Source organism: Anomaloglossus baeobatrachus, chromosome 1 (genome assembly GCF_048569485.1).
Source record: "Anomaloglossus baeobatrachus isolate aAnoBae1 chromosome 1, aAnoBae1.hap1, whole genome shotgun sequence".
Classification (NCBI taxonomy): domain Eukaryota; kingdom Metazoa; phylum Chordata; class Amphibia; order Anura; family Aromobatidae; genus Anomaloglossus; species Anomaloglossus baeobatrachus.
Genome location: NC_134353.1, coordinates 403,135,839 through 403,160,316, shown reverse-complemented (window position 1 = coordinate 403,160,316; position 24,478 = coordinate 403,135,839). Strand labels below are relative to the sequence as shown.

Here is a 24,478-nt window from a genome sequence, read left to right as displayed (position 1 = left end):
TTCCTGATGACAGCTACACTTAAGCTGGTGTCACACATAACGACGACGACAACGACGTCGCTGCTACGTCACCATTTTCTGTGACGTTGCAGCGACGTCCCGTCGCTGTCGCTGTGTGTGACATCCAGCAACGACCTGGCCCCTGCTGTGAGGTCGCCGGTCGTTGCTGAATGTCCAGCTTCATTTTTTGGTCGTCACTCTCCCGCTGTGACACACACATCGCTGTGTGTGACAGCGAGAGAGCGACGAAATGAAGCGATCAGGAGCCGGCACTGGCAGCTGCGGTAAGCTGTAACCAGCGTAAACATCGGGTAACCAAGGGAAGACCTTTCCCTAGTTACCCGATGTTTACGCTGGTTACCAGCCTCCGCTCTTGCTGCCAGTGCCGGCTCCTGCACTGTGACATGTGGCTGCAGTATGCATCGGGTAATTAACCCGATGTATACTGTAGCAAGGAGAGCAAGGAGCCAGCGCTAAGCAGTGCGCGCGGCTCCTTGCTCTCTGCACTGTGACATGTAGCTGCAGCACACATCGGGTTAATTAACCCGATGTGTACTGTACCTAGGAGAGCAAGGAGCCAGCGCTAAGCGCGGCTCCCTGTTCTCTGCACATGTAGCACAGCGACGTTATGATCGCTGCTTCTGCTGTGTTTGACAGCTAAGCAGCGATCATAACAGCGACTTACAAGGTCGCTGTTACGTCACCGAAAATGGTGACGTAACAGCGACGTCGTTGTCGCTGTCGCTTAGTGTGACACCAGCTTTAAGGTACCGTCACACTAAGCGACTCTCCAGCGATCCCACCAGCAACCTGACCTGACAGGGATCGCTGGAGCGTCGCTACACGGGTTGCTGGTGAGGTATCACACAGGCAGATCTCACCAGTGACCAGCCCCCAGCCAGCAGCGACGCGTGGAAGCATGCTGCGCTTGGTAACTAAGGTACATATCGGGTAACCAACCCGATATTTACCTTGGTTACCAGCGCACACCGCTTCGCGCTGGCTCCCTGCACACCTAGCCACAGTACACATCGGGTTAATTACCCGATGTGTAGTCTGGCTATGTGTGCAGGGAGCAGGGAGCCGGCACTGACAGCATGAGAGCGGCGGACGCTGGTAACGAAGGTAAATATCGGGTAACCAAGGTAAGGGCTTCTTGGTTACCCAATATTTACATTGGTTACCAGCATCTGCAGAAGCCTGCTCCTGCTCACTGCACATTTAGTTGTTGCTCTGTCGCTGTCACACACAGCGATGTGTGCTTCACAGCGGGAGAGCAACAACTAAAAAATGGTCCAGGACATTCAGCAACAACCAGCGACCTCACAGCAGGGGCCAGGTTGTTGCTGGATGTCACACACAGCGACATGACTAGCAACATCGCTGCTAAGTCACAAAAGTCGTGCCTCAGCAGCGATGTTGCTAGCGATGTTGCTTAGTGTGACGTGGCCTTTAGCAAACTTTTATTGCAGGCTTCAGATAGAGTCCAGCTTCCCCTGGCAACGGGCCTGCACTTCACCCAGCTCTCTCAGCTACATGTGCTCAGCTGCCGGCAATATAACAAACAGGCTGCATCCACACTGCTCAGCTTCACTGGTACCTGTATGGAGGACTCCAGACTGCACCGATCAGCTCTCCCAGCATTACAGACCGCAGGCCACAGACTCCACCACGAGGTACAGGCCTGCTTAGGTCACAAGCCTGCAGACCCTTTCACTCCTTCCCTGGGGATCCCATATCATGCCCGTCCACCGGCCCCGCAGCTCACTGCAGCTCTAGCATTAACCCCTGATCGTAAAAAAACACCAAAAACCTGAGCTGAAACAATGTTCAGTAAACATGCAACATTAAGCATGTGAATTGCAGCCTTAAGACTAGAAAGAAAGAAAAAAAAACCCAAAGAGAAAAATTGCATGAAAAATACCCTGATTATAAATAAATAAATTGCAAGTGCTTAATAACAGGGTACTTAGTGTATACATTTTTGCAAAAAGGTAAAAAGCTGTCTCACCTCGTCACGGTGTACCCATCTGAGACAGTCCCTAACCTACTGAAGTTAAAAACATTATCAATACCTGACTTGTGTCATGTCAAAACTCCAATATGAATGGTGGCAAGTGGTCAGCTGTGTCCCAGATAAAATACACAGCAAAGTGAGACGCAATTAGTTGTTCAGTCTCAGTACTAGGAGGGCTGCGCCCCGAACTTGCAACAAAGCAAGATAACATACAAAAAACAAAAAAAACCTGAGCTGAAACAATGTTCAGTAAACATGCAACATTAAGCATGTGAATTGCAGCCTTAAGACTAGAAAAAAAAAAAAAAAACCGAAAGAGAAATTTTTTCTTTTTTTTTTAACCCCTGATCGTGCACGGTCCTTCTCCGGCAAAATAGCTCCTCTGCAGGGTATAGTGATGTGTCGGTCTTGAACGATCCGACACAAACATCCGGCTCCCTGCTGTAAACGACAGGAGCTGGATCACTAGTGTGATAAAAATATCTAAACGGCTCTTTTCGCCGTCAAACCCCGCCCACCCGCGGCTAAACTCCACCTACTCATCAATCTAATTGGCCGCTTGTAAGTGGGTGGGGTTTAGCCGCGGGTGGGCGGGGCTTTGGCGGCGTTACTATAATCTTAAATGTGTGTTCACCTGGGGTGAACACATATTTAATAAGGAGCCGAGAACGAGCTGAAAGAGCCGGACTGCCCATCACTAGCAGGGTAAGATTCCCCTGTGGGTGCCAGGAGCTCTCAGCACACACGTCTTCCCCCAGCCATTGCCAGGCCACGCCCCCTATATTTTTTATTTTTTTAACCCTTTAATTTTCAATGGGGTGAAAGGGGGGTTATTTGAACTTTTAGGGGTTTTTTATTTTTTTAAATTTTTTTAAAAAATGTTTTAACTTTTTTTTTTTTTTTTATTTTACTAGTCCCCCTAGGGGGCTATAGCGATCAGCAATCTGATCGCTCTGCCATATCTCCAGATCATAGCTACTGATCTGCAGATATGCTGCTTTACTTTCAATGCCGGCTGTATTCCGGCATTGAGAGTAAATGACTCATGTTAGCTACAGGCGTCATCACATGACCCTGTTCTCCCATTGCACCCACCGAAAGTCACGTGATCATGTCACGTGACTTCCGATGGGGGCGGGGTAAGTCAGAAAAATGGCGGCGCGCATATACATCTCTCTGCCAGATTTTGGCAGAGAGATGTAAGGGATTAATATTCGTGGGTAGAATCGCTTCCACCCACGACTAGCAGACACACGTCAGCTGTTGAAAATCCAGTATGTCATGGGTCGTTAAGGGGTTAAATATGAGTAATTTGAACAATGATCTTAATGAATTTATCATCACATTACTCGACTTTTCATTGACACATACGGTACTTATTTTATATTTAAGGACCATTTTTTCCTACAGCTCCAGGGCACAGTTATGGGGAACACTTGTGCATCCTAGTATGCTAATTTGTTCCTGTTCCTGTAGGAAAGAGAGGTGGTTCTTAATATTGAAGGTTTTGATATCGTGGTCTCATGGTCTAGATACTTAGTCTAGACCAAATACTTATTTTGCACCATAATTTGCAAAAAAAAATCTTGCCAAATCAGGCCAGGTGACTTTCTGGATTTGTTTTCTCATTTTGTCTGTCATAGTTGGGGTCTACCTATGATGTCAATTACAGGCCTCTCTCATCTTTTTATATGGGAGAACTTGCACAATTGGTGGCTGACTAAATACTTTTTTCCCCACTGTAAGTTTGGTGATTTAAAATGGTGGTAAAAGGGATAGGGAGATGGGAGCAAGCGGGCTATACTTATCGAGGCTCCCGCGCAGCTGCAACTGCTTCCTGGCCACTCATTCACTTCCGGGGCCATTCATTACCTTCATTGCATATGCACTGCTTTACCCACCCACCGGCGTCTGTGATTGATTGCAGTCAGATGCGCCCCCACCCTGAGTGGCAGCAACTTTACCCGGCTCTTCGCGATTGCCCTGGTGCAGTGGCAATCTGAATAATAAGGAATTAATGCTGCCAGCCCACAGCTGCCACTAAGCCCTATACTAGTAATGGGCTTTTTGTGGTTTTGAATTTCACCCATGTTACTTATTATCTTATATATAGGTGGGCCTTAGCCTTATTACAGGCTGGTCTTGCCAATTTCCAACCTTAGGGTAATTCACCTTCATTTTTTTTATTGATTTTAAACAATATGTGTTTTTGAAGTTTTTTAATAAAAATATTTATTATTTGTAGTGATCCCAATTTTTTACTTTTTGATCCCTTTATACTCATAAAAGAGCAAGTTTTTGCTATATTACTTATCTTCAAGAAGTGGTTTCATAACAAAGATATGCAGAAAACATTTCCCATGGCTTATGAACAAGCAACGTTACAAATTCTGGAAGAACTGGCCAAAAAACTTGAGAATCTTTAATGCCACCGCTGGAGCCCCTGCACTTTCCTACTTCCTCCGCCTGGCAGTGATGCCGGTTTGCTCATCTTCCCAGCCGCTCTGCTGTTCCCGTCTCTGCCTTCGCACACAGGTCTTCTGGGTGTGCACTTATGCCGTGCACATCTCCCTCCCCTCTAATAGGGTCAGCACACCATTACCCAAAAATGTCTATCAGCCTATGCCTGAGAGGCTCTAACTCTTTAAGGCATCCTCGCCCCATTGGGAGCTGACTGAGTAACATGTTCATTCTGTTAGTACATGGTTGCTAATGTTTAGATCCTGTATCCTGTGCCCGTATCCTGTGCCTGCTAACCTATACCTGTGTTCCAGTAACCGTCCTTCCTGTCCCTGTTGTTCTGCCTGTCCCTGATGACCAGTCTGCACCAGCCATCCAGTCTGTTCCAACCATCTGGCCTGCACTTGTGTCTGTCGCAGCATTGGTGAGCCCTGGCATCAGCTGCTACGGTACTGAGAGATTCCCTGGTGGCACCTAGCTTCCTTCAAGCACAAGCCTAACCTCACCATCAGAGGCTCTAGTGAAGACTAGTTAGTCATTTTGTCACGCCTCTCCAGGGCGAGCCCGGTCCTGTGGCACAGTAGGTCCACACCAACCTGTATAACAGTTTGCTCAGGGAATCTCCGCACCAAGAGCTCTCTCGGCAATAGGAGCAACATGATCAAATTCTGTTTTACTTGCAGTTAATAGATACCTTCCTGAATGCTATGACGTCAACCGCTCCAGCTGAACCTATTCAATCTGCATTATCTACTCCGGCAGTAAACCCAGCTCTTGGATGCGGTGCGTGTTTGTCTGTTCCTCCGCAATTTGACAGAGATCCCAAGCTATGCCAAGGATTCACTAACCAGTGCATGGTGTACTTCAAACTATTGTCTCACCAGTTCGCCTCTGATCATGACAAAGTGGCCTTTATAATGTCTCAACTGGGAAGAGAGGCCCTTGTCGCCTGGGTTAATCGCCTATGGGAGAAAAGCTATATGTAACGCCGGCTCCCCTAGTACACCTCTGCATCCTTGAGGAGTGTCCCTGCTCTCCCTTTTTCTTGCAGTCCACATGTGGTGCAGCCCCTGGCTTGTCCCTCCCGTGGATCCCCATGTGTGTGTCTGCTATACTGTAGCACCGGCTCCCCCAGTACGCTGGTGCTCCTCTGCATCCTTGTGCAGTTCCCTGCTTCTCCCTCTTCCTGCCATCAACATGTAGTGCAGTCCCTGGCTAGTCCCCCTCATGGATCCCTATGTGATTGTTCCCACTATTGATCCCATCTAGGCCGCAGGCCCTGTACATGTTGTGTGAGGTTTCCTGGTCTCCAGCCTAGGGGGTGCGCGCACACTTCCTATTCCGTTATAGGGAGGTGTTTGCACCTTGCTAAGATGTTCCCAGCTTATCGTTGGGAGACACCAGCTATTTGAGGCTCCTCCCCCTGATGGGAGGCACCAGAGCATTCCATCTCATATATAGGTTTCTAGCCTTGTACCTGAGTATTTGTCCTTTCTGTGTTGCTGCCGAAGTGCTAGAGTCTGCTGCTGCTGAAGTCCGGTGTTCTGCCTGAGTCCAGTCACCTAAGTCTGGTAACCTGTCTGTAGTCTGGCTAACTGTGGATCTGGCATATTCAGGTATCTGCATATTCAGGGACTGGCGTATCCAGTTACTGGCATGTGCTTAGACTCCACACTTGCCCGTGTGTTTTGTATCTAAAGCCTTGCAGTTTTACCTGATATCCTGCTATGTTCTGTACTCGAAGTCCTGCTGTATCTTGTGAATAAAATTGTGTTTGTATGTTTAACCTGAAGTCCTGAGTACCAGCTGTGGCGGCATCAACCTGCTGAGGTTGACGCCTTTTTATGCCTATACCATCCTGCTGAGGTCCAAGCCTGATATGTCCACATCACCCTTCTTCAGTCCAGCTGATGACCCGTGCCTGATGTCCTGTGCCTGATGTACCTGTCCTGCCCGTTCCTCATTTGGACTGTGCCCCTTGTGCTGCTCTCAGTTGTTGTTCTCCCAGTCCTGCTGTCACCCTGTGCCACTCAGCTGCCACAGTCCCAGTTGCTGCCCTGGGTGTGGCACCTGGCGTTTTGCCTCACGGCGGGTGCCTAGTCAAGCCCTCCTACTAAAGGGTAAGCCTGGGTTCCCCCTGTGGTCCAGTGGGTCCACTACCCTTGCTCGACGCCTCATCCGCCCGTGGTGAGCGTGACACTATCCTGTCATGTCTGACCTGCAGTCCTTCCTGGAGGTATTCTGTAAAGTCTTTGTGATGAGCAGGGCTGATTCACCTCTACAACATCATCTCTCTTCATACTGCGCCAGCGAGACTGGCCAGTAGGCCAGTACACTGTTCGTTTTCGTACCCTGTCCTCTGAGCTTGGATGGAACAATGAGGCTCTGGTATTTCTGGAAGGTTCTGGGAGGGTTTTTCTGGGAGTATTAAGGACGAATTAGCAGGTCAAGATGTTCCAACCTCCTTGGATGACCTGGTTTCCCTGTTTTTTTGGACTGACCTCGGGTTTAAGAAACACTCCAGAAAGGTGATCCATGAAGGGAGGTCGACCTTCCAGAAGCCAATCGCACTGTGCAGAGCTGCCACTAAGAGGCACATGTCTATGACAAGTGGTGGAGCATCTTAGGAGTGGTGTGCGCCTCCATGCGGTATGCCAAAAATCTCACTTCAGTCAGATACTGGAGTGAGATTTCTGGCATACAGAATGTCATAGTTCCTCATGCAACTTTTGTCATTTTCCCGCCAGTTTCTTCCATCTCTGACAAAATGGACCCAGGTGGAGCACCCTGCCCCCAACATGCCCTGACCCACCCCAGCTACACCCATCTTGTTGCATGACAACTTGAAAAGTCACAAAATTTAGGCGCAACTAGTTTAGCTTTGATGAATCAGACTCAGGGTTCTTAATGGATTAGCTCTGAAATATATTAGGAACAACTTCAATTTCCATGGAAAAACTCACTCTTTTTTAGACCCAATTTACCAAATGCCGAAATACAATAGATATGTCTTCTGTTTTTGATTCCAATGCTCACTGGTGCAATACTAGCTTTACCGCAAAACACCATGCACCTAGGTTTGACCACTTCATCAATGAACTTACAAAAGATGCTTGAACGACAGTGGTGAGAACACTAGTCTCCAGATGTGAAAACCATCGACCATCAACAAGAAGAAATACACCTTTTTGTCATAAGTGCAAATGCAAACAAAAATGCGATCACAGCAGTTCCACGTAGTAAAAATACTTTGTAACCCAAATTATCTATTTCATCATCACAACTCTGTATGGTGCAAACCAAACTTGAAAAAAAATATTATTATTCCAATGAAATTAGTAAAAATAATTAGGTGGATTGTCCATAATTGAAAAAGGTATTGGGCCCGATATACCAAAGCTTTCACTCCAGAGTTCTGGCACAAAATCTTTGAAAAATGTCAAAATGTGGGCACAATGCCTACATTTTCTGACTATTGGTATATGGTCACCTATGTAGTTACGTGCACCATAAATCTCCCTCCAGTACCTGACTGCAGTGACATTTCTGGTAGTATGGTTTCTGGTAGTGTTTCTGGTACTGTACGGAAGTGCACTCCACTCATCAGACGATCCAGATTCATGAAGTCACCTTATCATGAATCGGGAGCGCCTTACTCCATAACGCCTCCTCATCAACACCAGTTTGCACAACATTGGACTCATTATGATGGGGGTTTGTTTTGGGGGGGAGGAGGCACAGAAAAATGGGATGTGTCTTGCATTTAAAATCAAGGATATATGGTGCTGTTTTGGGAAAAAAAAGTTTTAACATCCCATTGTTACTCAATGATCATTTCTCTATGAAATGTCGTAACTAATTTGCAGTAACACCTCCTCAACCCATTTGTTCTGCTCTAGAATCTCCTGTCCCTTCCTACGAGAAAGCAATCAAAAGTGGAGAAGACTAAATAACCGGTTCTGACCATTTTTCTAATATTTTTTATAAGGCATGAGCATTTTATTTTTTTAAGTATGGAGCTGAAAAACTTACAGTATATTCTATAAGAAATTCCCATACCTAGTGACCCATTGACTTTAGCATTAGACATATAAGTGGAATCGAGGATTGAGGCTCCATTTTAAAGATACACAGCATTATTTCTCATATAATTTAATGAACAATTAATATATATCCCCATTCATTATGTTTCTTTTGTGGCTGCCAGAAAACTCAATTATTTTATAAAAGAAAATCATTCTAAAGAGCATTAGACATTTGTCTAAAGAGCAGTCATATCAGGTCACCATTGTTATATTAGAGGCTACAATTAGTATCTGATTGCAGATGGTTCTCACATATTTATCCATCTGTAGTAAAAATATATTGCCTGGTTGACCTCTTTCTGGCATTCAAACACAAAGCCAACACATTGCTCGATGAGGTGCCTTCAACAAAGGTTTTGTTGTCCTGACCATGTTCAAGGTCGAGGTACAGGAGATTCTTTCACAGAAGCAGCAGTCTAAAAATACTCTGTTACAGATCCTATCCCATCTGCACTGAAAAAAAAATACACACATGGGAGAAGTGCGTTTGGGAATATACATCCCACAGTTTGTTCAAGGTTTAGGCTTTGTCCAAAACAAGAGAACATGCCTCCCTTTTGTATCGTTCTTGCCAGCATGCTGATTCGCAACAAGAGCTCCAGGGGTGGGACAGTATCAACTAAGCTGCCTAATTGGAAAGTGGTCTTTTTAAAGATGCCACTGACCCAGGACATTTTTAAAGATACAGGCTCTAAATAGTGGTTCTACTCTGAACTTTTCCACCTCGTTGTATTTACAAACAGAGATGGGGATTTTTTACATTTGTTTGTGCTTTTTGTTTCCATTTTTTGGGCAGACGCTGCCTAGTAATATCAATGAGAGGGGAAGAGATGTAACACAAATCGAGGAGAGGAGTCTAGTCTTGGTGGAAGACTTGTCACAAGGTGATCATGCAAACCCTAAGGATGCATCACTTCCCAGATCAAGATGTGGAGGAAACATAAGCACTGGATGGGGAAACCTAGAGACCCATGGGATTCTTAGAGAGTATGAGATGAATTTTCTGGACAAGCTGAAACAGAAGCAATGGGACGATCTTGCATCATTTGGGATGTGCTCAGAGGAGACACAGGCACAGAAGAATAAAGAAGCCATGAAAGAACTTGCCGAAATCATTGCAGAACCTAAAGGGAAACAACTTATTGTACTGCATCTTCAAAATGGTAGGTACACCTTAAGGAAACATAGCAACTTCTCTAGCTGAGTGAAAATACTTATCCAGTTCAATAATAGTTCCTGCAATTCTTTTTTTGTTAGATTCATTAATGAATTGTGTTATTTTAATTATGTCTGCAGAGATTCTTCCACAGAACTCTGTATTTAATCAATCATATGTGGCCCGATTTATTATTGTTTCTGTGGAGTTTTTAGTGTTTTTCACCATAGCAATCTTTCCCTTTGTGTGCCTTTTTCACAGTCTATTTTGTGTGTATAATATAAATTTACCTGTTTTTCATGTGCGCATTTGTGTAAGTTTTCCAGATGTTTTCACCTGATTAGTCAAAGTCACAAAATTTGTCGCCAATGTACTTCAGTTCCCCCAGATTAATTTTATGTAAATATCCCAAAATTGGTCAGAAACAAAAAAAAGACCATTTTTGACTTTGCACAAAATTCATAGTCTTCATTTTGAAGAATTTGGCACAAAAAATGGCAATGAATGCTACAAGACAAAAAAGAAAAGTGACTTTAAAAAAAGGAAATGAAGAATATGGGCCATGTTCTTCATTATCCCCTTATTATTAGTAACACAAACTTTTTTGTCTAATCTACAGTGGACTGGGAGACCGGGGCCATCTTTCAATTTCAAGGAACAGTGAAGCAACAGGTTACCCCTCTTCTTCAGCACTTGCACTCACTCATCGCTGTCTTTTATCCTGATGCACACAACCTCACGATGGGACCAAAAGTCATAACAGGTGAAGCTGTCCTACAAAACCAAGTAAGTCAGTAAGAACAGTTATTTGTGAGTCACCAGAATTACATGGTGCATTGTGACTGTAATATTTTTGGGGTGAGAGCCACTCTCTTGGGAACTCAAGTAATTCTAATGTTAGGGATGGAAAATATATAATTTTCTGTACACTCTAAATATATTTAAAGCATACTTGGTAGAGAGTTTCCCTATTTGTATACCTGTATATTCATTTTTTTTTTCTGGAACAAAAATAATAAAATACAATGAAAGAAACAGCAAAAAGTTGTTTTAAGTATAAAATTATACATTTGTATTCCTTGGTTATTTATGTCCCATAGTGAGAATATTCTGTACATCTGATAATTTTTTAATTTAGGTTGTTTGCTTGTCATCGGAAACTAGCTATCTTGTTGTCAGGCTGAGTGAAGAAGTTCTGAGCATTGAAGCAGAAGATCTAAGACTCAACACATCCTTCCAAGTGAAAACATACTCAAATGGTAAGGAATAAAGATATGAACATCAATGATACAATGCTACAGTGGCTTTATCGGAGAACATTCGAAGACCTTTGAATTGTCATAGTCTATGAATACATGTATATGTTTTTATGTGCTCGTATTTGTTACATAAATTTTACAGATATACAGTAGATATAAAAAGTCTACACCCCTGTTAAAATTCTAGGTTTTTGTCATGTAAAAAAATCATAAAAAGAAGAATCATTTCAGAACTTTTTCCACCGTTTTCCACCTTTTTCCACCGTTAATGTCACCCACACATAGTGAGAGACCTGTCAATCATCTGGAGTAGCACTGGGAAAAGCCAGACAGGGGCAGGACTGAATTAGTATTCTATGTCTATGGTTCCCTTTGAATTTTTCAACCTTTTCCCACATTTTAGGCTTCAAACATAGAGATAAAAATTTTAATGTTATGATGAAGAATCAACAGCAAGTGGTACACAATTGTGAAGTTGAATGAAATGTATTGCTTATTTTAAACTTTTATAAAAAATAATAATCTGAAAATTGGGGCGTGCAACATTAATTATTCAGCCCCTTTAAGTTAATACTGTGTAGCGCCACCTTTTGTTACAATTACAGCTGCAAGTCATTTGCGGTATGTCTCTATCAGTTTTGCACATCGAGAGACTGAAATTCTTGCCCATTCTTCATTTGCAAACAGCTCAAGCTGAGTGAGGTTGGATGGAGAGGGTTTGTGAACCATTTTTAGCTCTTTCCACAGATTCTCGAATGGATTTAGGTCTGGACTGTGACTTGGCCATTCTAACACCTGGATACATTTATTTGTGAACCATTCCATTGTAGATTTTGCTTTATGTTTTGGATCATTGTCTTGTTGAAAGACAAATTTCCGTCCCAGTCTCAGATCTTTTGCAGACTCCAACAGGTTTTCTTCAAGAATAGTCCTGTAATTGGCTCCATCCATCTTCCCATCATTTTAACCATCTTCCCTGTCCCTGCTGAAGAAAAGCATGGCCAAACCATGATGCTGCCACCACCATGTTTGACAGTGGGGATGGTGTGTTCAGGGTGATGAGTTGCGTTACTTTTACGCCAAACATATCGTTTGGCATTGTGCCCAAAAATTTCGCTTTTGGTTTAATTTGACTAGAGCACCTTCTTCCACATGTCTGGTGTGTCTCCCAGGTGGCTTGTGGCAAACTTTAAACGACACATTTTATGGATATCTTTGAGAAATGGCTTTCTTCTTGCCACTCTTCCATAAAGGCCAGATTTGTGCAGTGTACGACTGATTGTTGTCCTATGGACAGACTCTCCCACTTCAGCTGTAGATCTCTGCAGTTCATCTAGAATGATCATGGGCCTCTTGGCTGCATCTCTGATCAGTCTCTCCTTGTTTTAGATGACATTTTTGAGGGACGGCCGGGTCTTGGTAGATTTGCAGTGGTATGATACTCTTTCCATTTCAATATGATCACTTGCACAGTGCTTCTTGGGATGTTTAAAGTTGTGCAAATCTTTTTGTAACCAAATCTGGCTTTAAACTTCTCCACAACAGTATCACGGACCTGCCTGTTGTGTTCCTTGGTCTTCATGATGCTATCTGCGCTTTAAACAGAACACTGAGACTATCACAGAGCAGGTGCATTTATACAGAGACTTGACACACAGGTGGATTATATTTATCATCATCAGTCATTTAGGACAACCTTGGATCATTAAGAGATCTTCAATGAACTTCAGGAGTGAGTTTGCTGCACTGAAAGTAAAGGGGCCGAATAATATTGCATGCCCCAATCTTCAGTTTATTCTTTTTTACAAAAGTTTAAAATAAGCAATAAATTTCGTTCTACTTCACAATTGTGTCCCACTTGTTGTTGATTCTTCACCATAAAATTAAAATTGTTATCTTTATATTTGAAGCCTGAAATGTGGGAAAAGGGTGAAAAATTCAAGGGGGCTGAATATTTTTGCAAGGCACTGTATACACTCACTGGAGTGTTTTAAAGAAAAATATACCTGGTTGCAATTGTGCAGCCAGGCTCGGATTTATGCTGCTCGAGGTTTCGATAGCAGGAATCAGATTCCCTTTAAGTCACAATTATAGACCAACATGTTCTAACTAAACTAATATTGTATTAGTTAATACTAGTTAATAAATACTGTTAATATTTTATCAAGCATAATTATTAAACATCCACAGTGTGTAAGTGATAAAATTAAATGATCCCTTGCATTTAATAACTTCTACATCTCTCTGAAGCAGCAATTACCTGCTCCTATCATTTCCCATAGCTGCAAATAAGATTTGCACAGACTTAAAGAGAACTAACCACCAGATTTGCTATATAAAGTAAAGGCACTGTCATACTGGCAATAGGACGCTGAATCCCTTTTGATGAAAGATTGGATGATTGAGTGCTGAAATATGTGTAATCAAAGTTCCATAAATGCACTGCACCTTTAATTGGCCTGTGCATCAGGAGAGGGCAATGTGGGTCTGGTCTTGATTTTTTATTCCTCCCCTTTTTGATTTGCTGGACTTCCTCGCCCCAGCTCATGCAGGCCCTGAATAAAATGTCAGCAATAGGGGAGAGGAAGGTCAGAAAAACAGAAAGGGGAGGAATAAGAAAGCAAAACCAGACCCACATTATGCTGTCCTGATTCACACGCCAATAAAAGGTGCAGTGCACTTCTGGAACTTTGATTACAGATATTTCAGCACTCGATCATCCAATCTTTCATCAAAAAGTATGCTTGGATTCAGCATCCTAGTGCCAGTATGACACTGCCTTTACTTCTTATAGAAAAATCCTGCTGGTTGGTTCTCTTTAACTCCTTCAAAACCCCCCCCCCCCCCGCCTATTTTCCGTTTTTCATTTTCGTTTTTTCCTCTCCTTCAGAGAGCCATAACTTTTTTTTTAACATAGCCATATGAGGCCTTGTTTTTTGTGGGGCAAGTTGTACTTTTGAATGCATAGAAAATTTTTCTTTAAAACTTTACCTTTTTTAAGTGCATATAAAAATCCTTCACGAGACAGGTATCCAACAGATAAAGGTTTTTCATGTGGATGTGATGAAAAACCTTTATCTGTTGGATACCTGTCTTGTGAAGAATTTTTATATGCACTAAATAAAGGTAAAGTTTTAAAGAAAAAAAGCCTGGATCCGCTGGATGTTTATTTTCTTTGAATTGTGCCTATCCTGACCTGGGATTTCCGTGCAGGATCAGTGTGGTCAAAGAGTCCTGAGTATACTGCAAGCAGTAGAGCCGGCTTTCTTGTGTATGTACTTTTGAATGAAGCCATTCATTTTACCATACAGTGTAGTGAAAAACGGGAAAACAATTCCAAGTGCAGTGAAATTGCAAAAGAAGTGCAATTGCACAATTGTTTTCAGGGTACTTTATTTACCACATTTACTATATGGTAAAACTGACATGTCCGTATGATGCCTTAGTACGAGTTTGTAGATACCAAACATGAATACTTTTACTTTTATCTAAGTGGTCAAAAATGTTTCAGATGTTTGCCCCCCAAAAAATAGTGCGTTTGTCGCCATTTTCTCAGCCCCATAGCGTTCTCATTTTTCGGGATCTGGGGCTCAGTGAGAGCTTATTTGTTTTTGCGCCTTGAGCTGACATTTTTAATTATATCATTTTTGGGTAGATGCGGCATTTTGATTGCCTGTAATTGCATTTCAAATAAATGTTGCGGCGACCAAAAAAGGTAATTTTGTAGTTTGGAAGTTTTTTTTCTCGGAACACGGTGTACCGACCAGATGAATTGATTTTATATTTTGATAGATTGGGCATTTCTGAACAGGGCTATACAGTTAGGTCCAGAAATATTTGGACAGTGACACAAGTTTTGTTATTTTAGCTGTTTACAAAAACATGTTCAGAAATACAATTATATATATAATATGGGCTGAAAGTGCACACTCCCAGCTGCAATATGAGAGTTTTCACATCCAAATCGGAGAAAGGGTTTAGGAATCATAGCTCTGTAATGCATAGCCTCCTCTTTTTCAAGGGACCAAAAGTAATTGGACAAGGGACTCTAAGGGCTGCAATTAACTCTGAAGGCGTCTCCCTCATTAACCTGTAATCAATGAAGTAGTTAAAAGGTCTGGGGTTGATTACAGGTGTGTGGTTTTGCATTTGGAAGCTGTTGCTGTGACCAGACAACATGCGGTCTAAGGAACTCTCAATTGAGGTGAAGCAGAACATCCTGAGGCTGAAAAAAAAAGAAAAAAATCCATCAGAGAGATAGCAGACATGCTTGCAGTAGCAAAATCAACAGTCGGGTAGATTCTGAGAAAAAAGGAATTGACTGGTGAGCTTGGGAACTCGAAAAGGCCTGGGCATCCACGGATGACAACAGTGGTGGATGATCGCCGCATACTTTCTTTGGTGAAGAAGAACCCATTCACAACATCAACTGAAGTCCAGAACACTCTCAGTGAAGTAGTTGTATCTGTCTCTAAGTCAACAGTAAAGAGAAGACTCCATGAAAGTAAATACAAAGGGTTCACATCTAGATGCAAACCATTCATCAATTCCAAAAATAGACAGGCCAGAGTTAAATTTGCTGAAAAACACCTCATGAAGCCAGCTCAGTTCTGGAAAAGTATTCTATGGACAGATGAGACCAAGATCAACCTGTACCAGAATGATGGGAAGAAAAAAGTTTGGAGAAGAAAGGGAACGGCACATGATCCAAGGCACACCACATCCTCTGTAAAACATGGTGGAGGCAACGTGATGGCATGGGCATGCATGGCTTTCAATGGCACTGGGTCACTTGTGTTTATTGATGACAAAACAGCAGACAAGAGTAGCCGGATGAATTCTGAAGTGTACCGGGATATACTTTCAGCCCAGATTCAGCCAAATGCCGCAAAGTTGATCGGACGGCGCTTCATAGTACAGATGGACAATGACCCCAAGCATACAGCCAAAGCTACCCAGGAGTTCATGAGTGCAAAAAAGTGGAACATTCTGCAATGGCCAAGTCAATCACCAGATCTTAACCCAATTGAGCATGCATTTCACTTGCACAAATCCAGACTTAAGACGGAAAGACCCACAAACAAGCAAGACCTGAAGGCTGCGGCTGTAAAGGCCTGGCAAAGCATTAAGAAGGAGGAAACCCAGCGTTTGGTGATGTCCATGGGTTCCAGACTTAAGGCAGTGATTGCCTCCAAAGGATTCGCAACAAAATATTGAAAATAACAATTTTTTTTTTGGGTTTGGTTTATTTGTCCAATTACTTTTGACCTCCTAAAATGTGGAGTGTTTGTAAAGAAATGTGTACAATTCCTACAATTTCTATCAGATATTTTTGTTCAAACCTTCAAATTAAACGTTACAATCTGCACTTGAATTCTGTTGTAGAGGTTTCATTTCAAATCCAATGTGGTGGCATGCAGAGCCCAACTCGCGAAAATTGTGTCACTGTCCAAATATTTCTGGACCTAACTGTATGTGTATTTCTTTTTAAATTAAGTTTTATTTTCAATGGGGCGAAAGGGGGTGATTTGAATATTATTTTTTTTTTTTCAGATTTTTTAACACTTTTTTCACATTTTTTATTTATTTTACTAGTCCTCGTAGGGGATTTTATCACTGCACAGTTTGATCACCTGTGCCTTTCTGCTGATCAAAGCAGCATCGCTCTGATAATCAGAAATGATCATCTCTTGTGAGTGCCAGCGCGCTCTGTTGACTCTCACAGGAAGTAAGTCATGGCAGTGTTAGAGGTCATCAGCTACCATGACAACACATTGGCACTCAGTGATCGTGTCACGGGGCCACCGATGGTGGCAGGAAACGGTGCAATCTCCGCCATGGCTCTAAATCGCACTGTCAATGTTTCACAGCGCAATCTAAGGGGATAACAGGTGCGGTTGAATCTCTGATCCACCTGCACCTGCTAGGCCACACATTTCTGCTCATCAGATCAGCAGTTATGTGCGGGGAATGCCACGGGCTCGCCGCCGGAGCTCGCTGTAACCAGAGGGAAGCAACCAAAAACGTATCAGTACGTCCTTGGTTGTTAAGGGGTTAAGGAAGAACATTTAACTATACCTTTCTGTAAATGTGTTTACATTGTGTTTATCAATAATTGTGAACTAGATAACAATCTGATACTTTATACAGTAATCCAGATAATGTCAAATGCTTTACTTATATGGATACTCTGCGAAGATAAAAAATTGTTTGATGGTCCGTGCAATTATAAACTATAAAGTTGAGATGCCCTTTGCAGTTCTGTTATCATTACAAAACCTGTAATTCAGAGTAACAGCAGCTGCTCTTTACTGCTCCCCCTCCCCTCTGGGACCTTACATAACCCACATCAGTGTGCAGCTCCCTGCACTTACTAAAGGCCAGTCTCCTTATATCTGCTTCCCCACAGTCCTAGAACAGGGGATGTAGCAACACCCCCTGTTCTTAGACAGAAGCAACTATTATCAGGAGACTGACTGTTACAGCAGGGAGCTGTACACTGATGTGTGATGTAATGTCCCAGAGGGGAGGGGGAGCAGTAAAGAGCAGCTACTGTCACTCTGAATTACAGGTATTGTAAGTTTAATAGAACTGCACTGGGCATCTCAAATTGATAGTGTATTAGGGCTCAAACCATGAACACATTTTTTATCTCCCAACACTACGCCTTAAAGGCCACAATTCATAGTAGACTAGAGTTTCCCAAACACTTCAATATCAATGGGTTCCACCAACCATCTAATTTGTATGGGGAGCCCTGACTGATTACTGTCAGGGAAGATAAGGAACCGACCTGTCTTTCAGAGGCTCTTAAATAGAGGACACAGGAGTGCTTGGCAGTGCTTCAGGTTATGGGAGATAGTGCAGTATAGATGCTGGCCGAATAAATGGCCAAACCATTGTTTGGTTGACAGCTATCTAATGTGTATGGGGGGCTTTATTCTTCCAACTGTAATGAGATTGATATCAGACCATGATAAGACTGGTTTCTGCTTTCTTCTTCTTATTAGGATCTGCTTTGTCAACTTCAGAAACTGCATCACACCTATTTGGCATGGATAAAAGGTGCTTTACCAAAATGACACCTGTCATATTTATGGTGTTAAGCCAAAGTGCTCTTATTAGTAGATCTGACCACACTGTCTCAGCCACCAGGTAAGCAGAGACATGACCAATTTTTCTTTATTTCAGTTGAAAAAAGTTTAATGGGTTATCCAAATCTATTTTATTTTTTTTTCTCATGGGCCTAAGAACTGATAGGCAGGTTGATACTTGTCTGCTCTAACCAATGCCAGCTCAGAACGAACCGCTCCTGCCAGCAATTCTACTGCTTAACATCAACAGAGAAGCCCATCCAGGCTGCTCTGTCAAGGAGGCGTGACTAACCACTTCATGTTGTTTGACAGCTGGCTTTCTGCAGTAAGGCAGTAGGAAGCCTGCTGTCACTCAAACTAACATCAGCCGTATCATCCGGTCAACTTAAAAGCAGAATTGAAACCATTGGTTTGCCAATGTGACATTAGTGAAAGCTGCAGAATCGGCAGTAGGGGCTGTTCGTGACCACTCTGAGTCGGCATGTTATTATATCTCTGACCTGTAGGGAAAAAAAAAAAAGAATACTCCCGTAAAACTCCTTTAAGTGTATGTTAATAACCTTCTGATATACAGTGGAGGAAAAAAGTATTTAGTCAGCCACCAATTGTGCAAGTTATCCCACTTAAAAAGATAAGAGAGGCCTGTAATTGACATCATAGGTAGACCACAACTATAAGAGACAAAATGAGAAAAAAAAACACACCAAATCACCTCGTCTGATTTGGCAAGTTTTTTTGCAAATTATGGTGGAAAATAAGTATTTAGTCATCTAAAAACAAGCAGGATATCTGGCTCTCACAGACCTATAATGTCTTCTTTAAGAGGCTCCTCTGTCCTCCACTCATTACCTGTAGTAATGGCACCTGTTTGTTATCAGTATAAAAAACACCTGTTAACAATCTCAAACAGTTACACTCTAAACTCCACTATGGTGAAGACCAAAGAGCTGTCGAAGGATACCAGAAACAAAATTGTAGCTCCGCACCAGGCTGGGAAGACTGAATCTGCAATAGGTAAGCAGCTTGGTGTGATGAAATCAACTGTGGGAGTAATAATAAGAAAATGGAAGTCATACAAGACCACTAATAAAATCCCTCAATCTGGGGCTCCACGCAAGTTCTCACCCCATGGTGTCAAAATTATCACAAGAATGGTGAGCAAAAATCTCAGAAACACACGTGGGATGACCTTGTGAACGACCTGCATAGAGCTGGGACCACCGTAGCAAAGGCTACCATCAGTAACACACTACGCTGCCAGGGACTCAGATCCTGCAGTGCCAGATGTGTTCCCCTGCTTAAACCAGTACATGTCCGGTCCCGTCTGAAGTTTGCTAGAGAGCATTTGGATTGTCCAGAAGAGTATTGGGAGAAAAACATATGGTCTGATGAAACCAAAGTAGAACTGTTTGGTATAAACACAACTCAAAATCCTGAGTTGCATCCAAAGAACACCATACCTACTGTGAAGCATGGGGGTGGCAACATCATGCTTTTCGACTGTTTCTCTGCAAAGGGACCAGGACGACTGATCCATGCACATGAAAGAATGAATGGGGCCATGTATCATGAGATTTTGAGTGCAAACCTCCTTCCATCAGCAAGGGCATTGAAGATGAAAAATGGCTGGGTCTTTCAGCATGATAATGATCCCAAGCACACCGCCAGGGCAACGAAGGAGTGGTTTCATAAGAAGCAGGCGTCAGGCCCAAAATATCACTGCTCTAGAGGAGATCTGCATGGAGGAATGAGCCAACGTACCACCAATAGTGTTTGCCAACCTTGTGAAGACTTACAGAAAACGTTTGACCTCTGTCATTGCCAACAAAGGATATATAACAAAATATTGAGATGAACTTTTGTTATTGCCCAAAATACTTATTTTCCACAATAATTTGCAAAAAAATCTTGCCAAATCAGACAAGGTGATTTTCTGGATTTGTTTTCTCATTTTGTCTCTCATAGTTGTGGTCTACCTATAATGGGAATTACAAGCCTCTCTCATCTTTTTAAGTGGGAGAACTTGCACAATTGGTGGCTGACTAAATACTTTTTTCCCCGTGTACATCATTTACACATTATCTAATTGTATATACATTTTACAGTTTTCATGTTGATTTTAGTTAAAAGGAATTATCCCACAAAGTGAAAAATAAATCTTCGGAGTAATAAACATGAATATTTTAAACATATAGTAAAAAATCTAATTTCTTTCAAATCTCTATTTTTATTCCCCTCCCTGCCATTGTCCCTCGTTACATGTACGTCATAGCTTCATTTCTCCCATCATTACAACATAATATCTGTTGGTCTCTAGTAGTGATGAGCGAATGCTAAATATTCGGCTTTAGATTATTCGTTCCTAATCCAGATGTACTATTTCAGTATTCGTCACAAATAGCGGACCTAATGCAAGTCAATGGGGAACAAGCATTTTTCTGGGAAATCTTCAAGAAAAATTATCAAGTTCCTCATTGACTTGCATTAGGTTTGTTATTCATGACGAATACTGGAATAGTACTAGGTATTTGGTGCAAATAATGAGATCCAAAATATTTAGTACTCACTCATCACAAGTCTCTACGCTGTTAGACCATAACGTGTGAAGGAACAAATTTGAGTAGGGAAGGTTTGGAGCATGTCGGTGCAACACTGGCCACAGAAAAAGGTGGATTAAAACTCTGGTCACAGTAGAAACAGCAGGGTGTCACCTCAGACAAAAATGTAATCTACAGCATATACACAACTGCACACTACTTTTAATCAATGTATATTGCAAACATACTTAATTTGACTTACTCTATTCAGTAAAATAATACATGTTGTAAGGAAGCTCTACAAGAATGTAACCTGTGTTCCACATCTGGTTAACATGAACTGCTAATGCATGGTGTGGTACGCTCACCAGCAAACCAGAAGTCAATTTTTATTGTAATCATACCTAAGTCATTTAATCTAACAAAAGTTAGATGATGTGATAAATATCATATGGGAGAATGACAGCAGTATTTGTGATATCAATTAATAGACGTGGGTGTTTGTTAGGCTTTAATTATGAATATTTTTCAAGAGACATCCTAAAAAATTTTAAATTAGAGAGAAAATACAGTGCATCTTTTCCAGGTCCATAAAAGTCAATAAGTTAACAACTAACTGAAATACACATGTAGGTCCTGATTCATTAAGATCGACTCTTTTCATGCCATCCTCGATAAGGACACTGTCCTGTTAATAAATCAGGCACATTTTAAAAGTGGCATGCGCCTTGCCACAAATCTTACTCAACTCTTGAATTAGAGGAGTGTGCGTCGCTACATCCCATCGCACCCCACCCCCGTTCCGTCCATTTTAGCGGAGCTGGCTAAAACTGATGTGAAAAGAGCAAAAGTTGCAATATTTTTCCACAACCTTGCGTTGCACAAAAATGTTGTGCCTTTTCAAACCATTTTACGTAAATTTTCTGTCGTAAAAGTTTAATGAATCGGGACCATAGCCTTCCTAATGTGAAAAAGATAGCCCCTTTAACATTTCATAATAATCAAAGAGGGACAATTATACTTTTTTTGCTGATATGAATATTGCCCTGATTACCTTTAGGCAAACATTTACATCAGGTTTCTATGTTTATGTCTACAGTGTTCACAATCAAAAACCTAATTCTAAGGATGAATTTCTGGAAACTTTATCCCATTACGCAACACTTCTAATGGCCTCTCACACTAAACCATCTTCGACTATCCATGTGTCCCTTGATCCTGATGATGAAAATGCTGGTAATCTTCATCCCCAACTCATGAATGTTACAGAGATAGAGGCATTGGAGTGGTTGGTGGACTCTCAAGAACCACTTGTGTTTCTCTTTTTACCTGGAAGCAAACATCTCTTGGCTAAAAGAATACAAGAAAACCTAAATGGAACATTGCTTGAGAAGATCAAAGAAAAGACACAAGAGGTGCTAGAAGACATGAAAGACATCTTTTCATCTAGTGATCATGTCCAAGTCCTTCAAAAACTCATTAAAGCTTGCCATAACCACATAGATGTCAGCTATTTATCTGTAGTTGAGGAGCAGTCACCACAGGTTGTTAATAAACAGCATAGGAAACTGCATTCACTGATGCTCCTTAAAACTTTACAGACAATTCGTGTTTACTGGCAAGACCGCAAAAAATTATCACGACAGAACCGTCAAGCAGTCCTCAAACCCCATTGCCGCTTGCAAGAGCTGATCATTAACTTAAAACCATATGAAGAGTATAAAGACATCCATTTCCCAGAAGAAATAAACATCAACAATTGTGTGGGACCTTGCCGCTTCCCACAGACCACTCAAAGTGATTACAAAGCCCATGTCATTCTGCTCATACAGCTTCAGGAGAGAAGACAATCTGGCCTTGATCGACCACCTTGCTGCGTACCTGTTCAATACCAAGAACAGTGGCTGATGGTGGCCCATGAAAATGGCATTAAACTTCACATGTACCCCAATATGGTTGCCAAAGAGTGTGGTTGCAGATAGGTACAATATGTACATATTTAGTTTTATGGCAAATTTAAAGACACTCTTGCAGTAATTTTTCCCCACTTCTAAATTTGTATATAGTGTAGTATAAGTACATTAATGTAATTACTAATTGCTGCCTTCTTTGGTTTCCAGTGCTGCTCTGGTGCAATTCTGAACCACATGACCACTCTGCAGCTGTATCGCCTCACGCAGAGTCTACTATTTGGGTGGGGCTACTTTCCCTGTGTAAGTCTATGAGACTCAGAACAAGGCACAATAGACTTACACTAAGGAAGTGACTTCTGGTCCATACAAAAACCCCTGTATGCACTCGCTCATCTGCTTTTATGTCATGTGTTCCAGAAGGGGCCCAAGAACACTGGTAAATAGTTAATACACATACTACACTACATACATATATAAAAACGCTTGGAGCACAAATTTGCTCTGAGAGCTTCTTTAATAAGAACACTCAATTTGTGCATCACAGTTCAACTAATACATTTGAAGTCTACCCACTACAATAATGTTAAAAATGGCTCCAAAAAGTGTTGTCAACCTGATTTTTGTTCTTTTTGGTCAGGACAATCTATTTAAAATAAAAACACATACAGACAGCATTTCTAGGGACACATTTAAAGAATATAAGTCATACAAACTTAGACTACTAATTTAAACATATTAGTATAATTTGAAATATAACGCAACGATAATTACGGTCATAGTGACGTTTACATTTCACAGTGTATACTATTATATTCCTCCAACTTAACAAAACTTACACTATAATCACAATTACTCTACTTATACAACCTATCCAGAAATGTCCATATGGTTGGCAATCCTGGATCCAGGGAATATAACCTCTATTTTTATATAATAGAGTTTCTGGATTTCACTTCTTGCAGCCGTGCTTTTCCACTTTTAATCTTCATTGGAATCAGCTTCCATTGTGATTTATAGATTTCATTCTACATTTTATTCTTGAATACCCTGCTATAAATTCCAAGATGCATTAGCACAGTATCACATGGCCTGTTAGAGCTAATACTTTCTGTACCTTCTCTTATCCTTTATTACCCTAAATAAAATTATTATGTTATAAGTATACAGTCAATGAGGCTGCATTGTGGATCTTCTTCATTACAAGTGTGTGCCGGGAGCTGCATAATCATATTCAGTAATTGTGATAGAAGTTTCTTTCCCCAAATGGAGAATGTGTGTGATACAGTCTATGTACAGGAGATTCTGGCATATAATTTCCAGATTGTTACCATACGATCACATGACTTACACATATACAAACACACTCATACACACTCACGCACACTTCAAAAGATTTAGTCAGGTGTGGAAAAACTGCTTTAAAAACAAAAGGTGTTAGTTTATTTTTATTAATTAAAATGCAAAATGAGAAAACAAAACAGAGAATTCTAAATCAAATAAAGTAGGATTTTTGTGTACTCACCGTAAAATCTCTTTCTCTGAGTCTTCATTGGGGGACACAGGACCATGGGTTATGCTGCTGTCACTAGGAGGCTGACACTAAGTAAACATAAAAAAGTTAGCTCCTCCCTAGCAGCATACACTCCGAGCCGGAGGCGGGCTCAGATCAGTTGGTGCACAAGCAGTAGGAGGAGTACCAGAATCACCATACATAAACACAAGTTGTAACTAAAACAATGCAGCCGTGCAAACAAGAGGTCTATGAACATAAGACCACTGAAAAAATAGCAGGCAAATGCAATTGAATCAACCAAAAAACCAAGCAGGGTGGGTGCTGTGTCCCCCAATGAAGACTCAGAGAAAGAGATTTTACGGTGAGTACACAAAAATCCTACTTTCTCTATCGTTTCATTGGGGGACACAGGACCATGGGACGTCCAAAAGCAGTCCCTGGGTG

At 41.8% G+C, this 24,478-nt stretch overlaps 1 protein-coding gene across 1 annotated transcript; it reads left to right on the top strand.

Moving 5' to 3' along the window:
• The first annotated feature begins 9,155 nt into the window (after positions 1-9,155).
• AMH (anti-Mullerian hormone) lies at positions 9,156-23,998 on the top strand. The gene is made up of 5 exons (XM_075337845.1): positions 9,156-9,725; positions 10,338-10,504; positions 10,857-10,977; positions 17,988-18,132; positions 21,708-23,998. Exons 1-5 carry the CDS (start codon positions 9,308-9,310, stop codon positions 22,588-22,590), a joined length of 1,734 nt encoding a protein of 577 aa, XP_075193960.1. The 5' UTR covers positions 9,156-9,307; the 3' UTR covers positions 22,591-23,998.
• Positions 23,999-24,478: the final 480 nt, after the last annotated feature.

Coding starts and splice junctions, on each gene's coding strand:
- AMH (XM_075337845.1), top strand. CDS start 9,308: ATGGGGATTTTTTACATTTGTTTGTGCTTTTTGTTTCCATTTTTTGGG. Junction 10,505..10,856: donor AAGCTGTCCTACAAAACCAA/GTAAGTCAGTAA, acceptor TTTTTAATTTAG/GTTGTTTGCTTGTCATCGGA. Junction 18,133..21,707: donor CACACTGTCTCAGCCACCAG/GTAAGCAGAGAC, acceptor TTATGTCTACAG/TGTTCACAATCAAAAACCTA.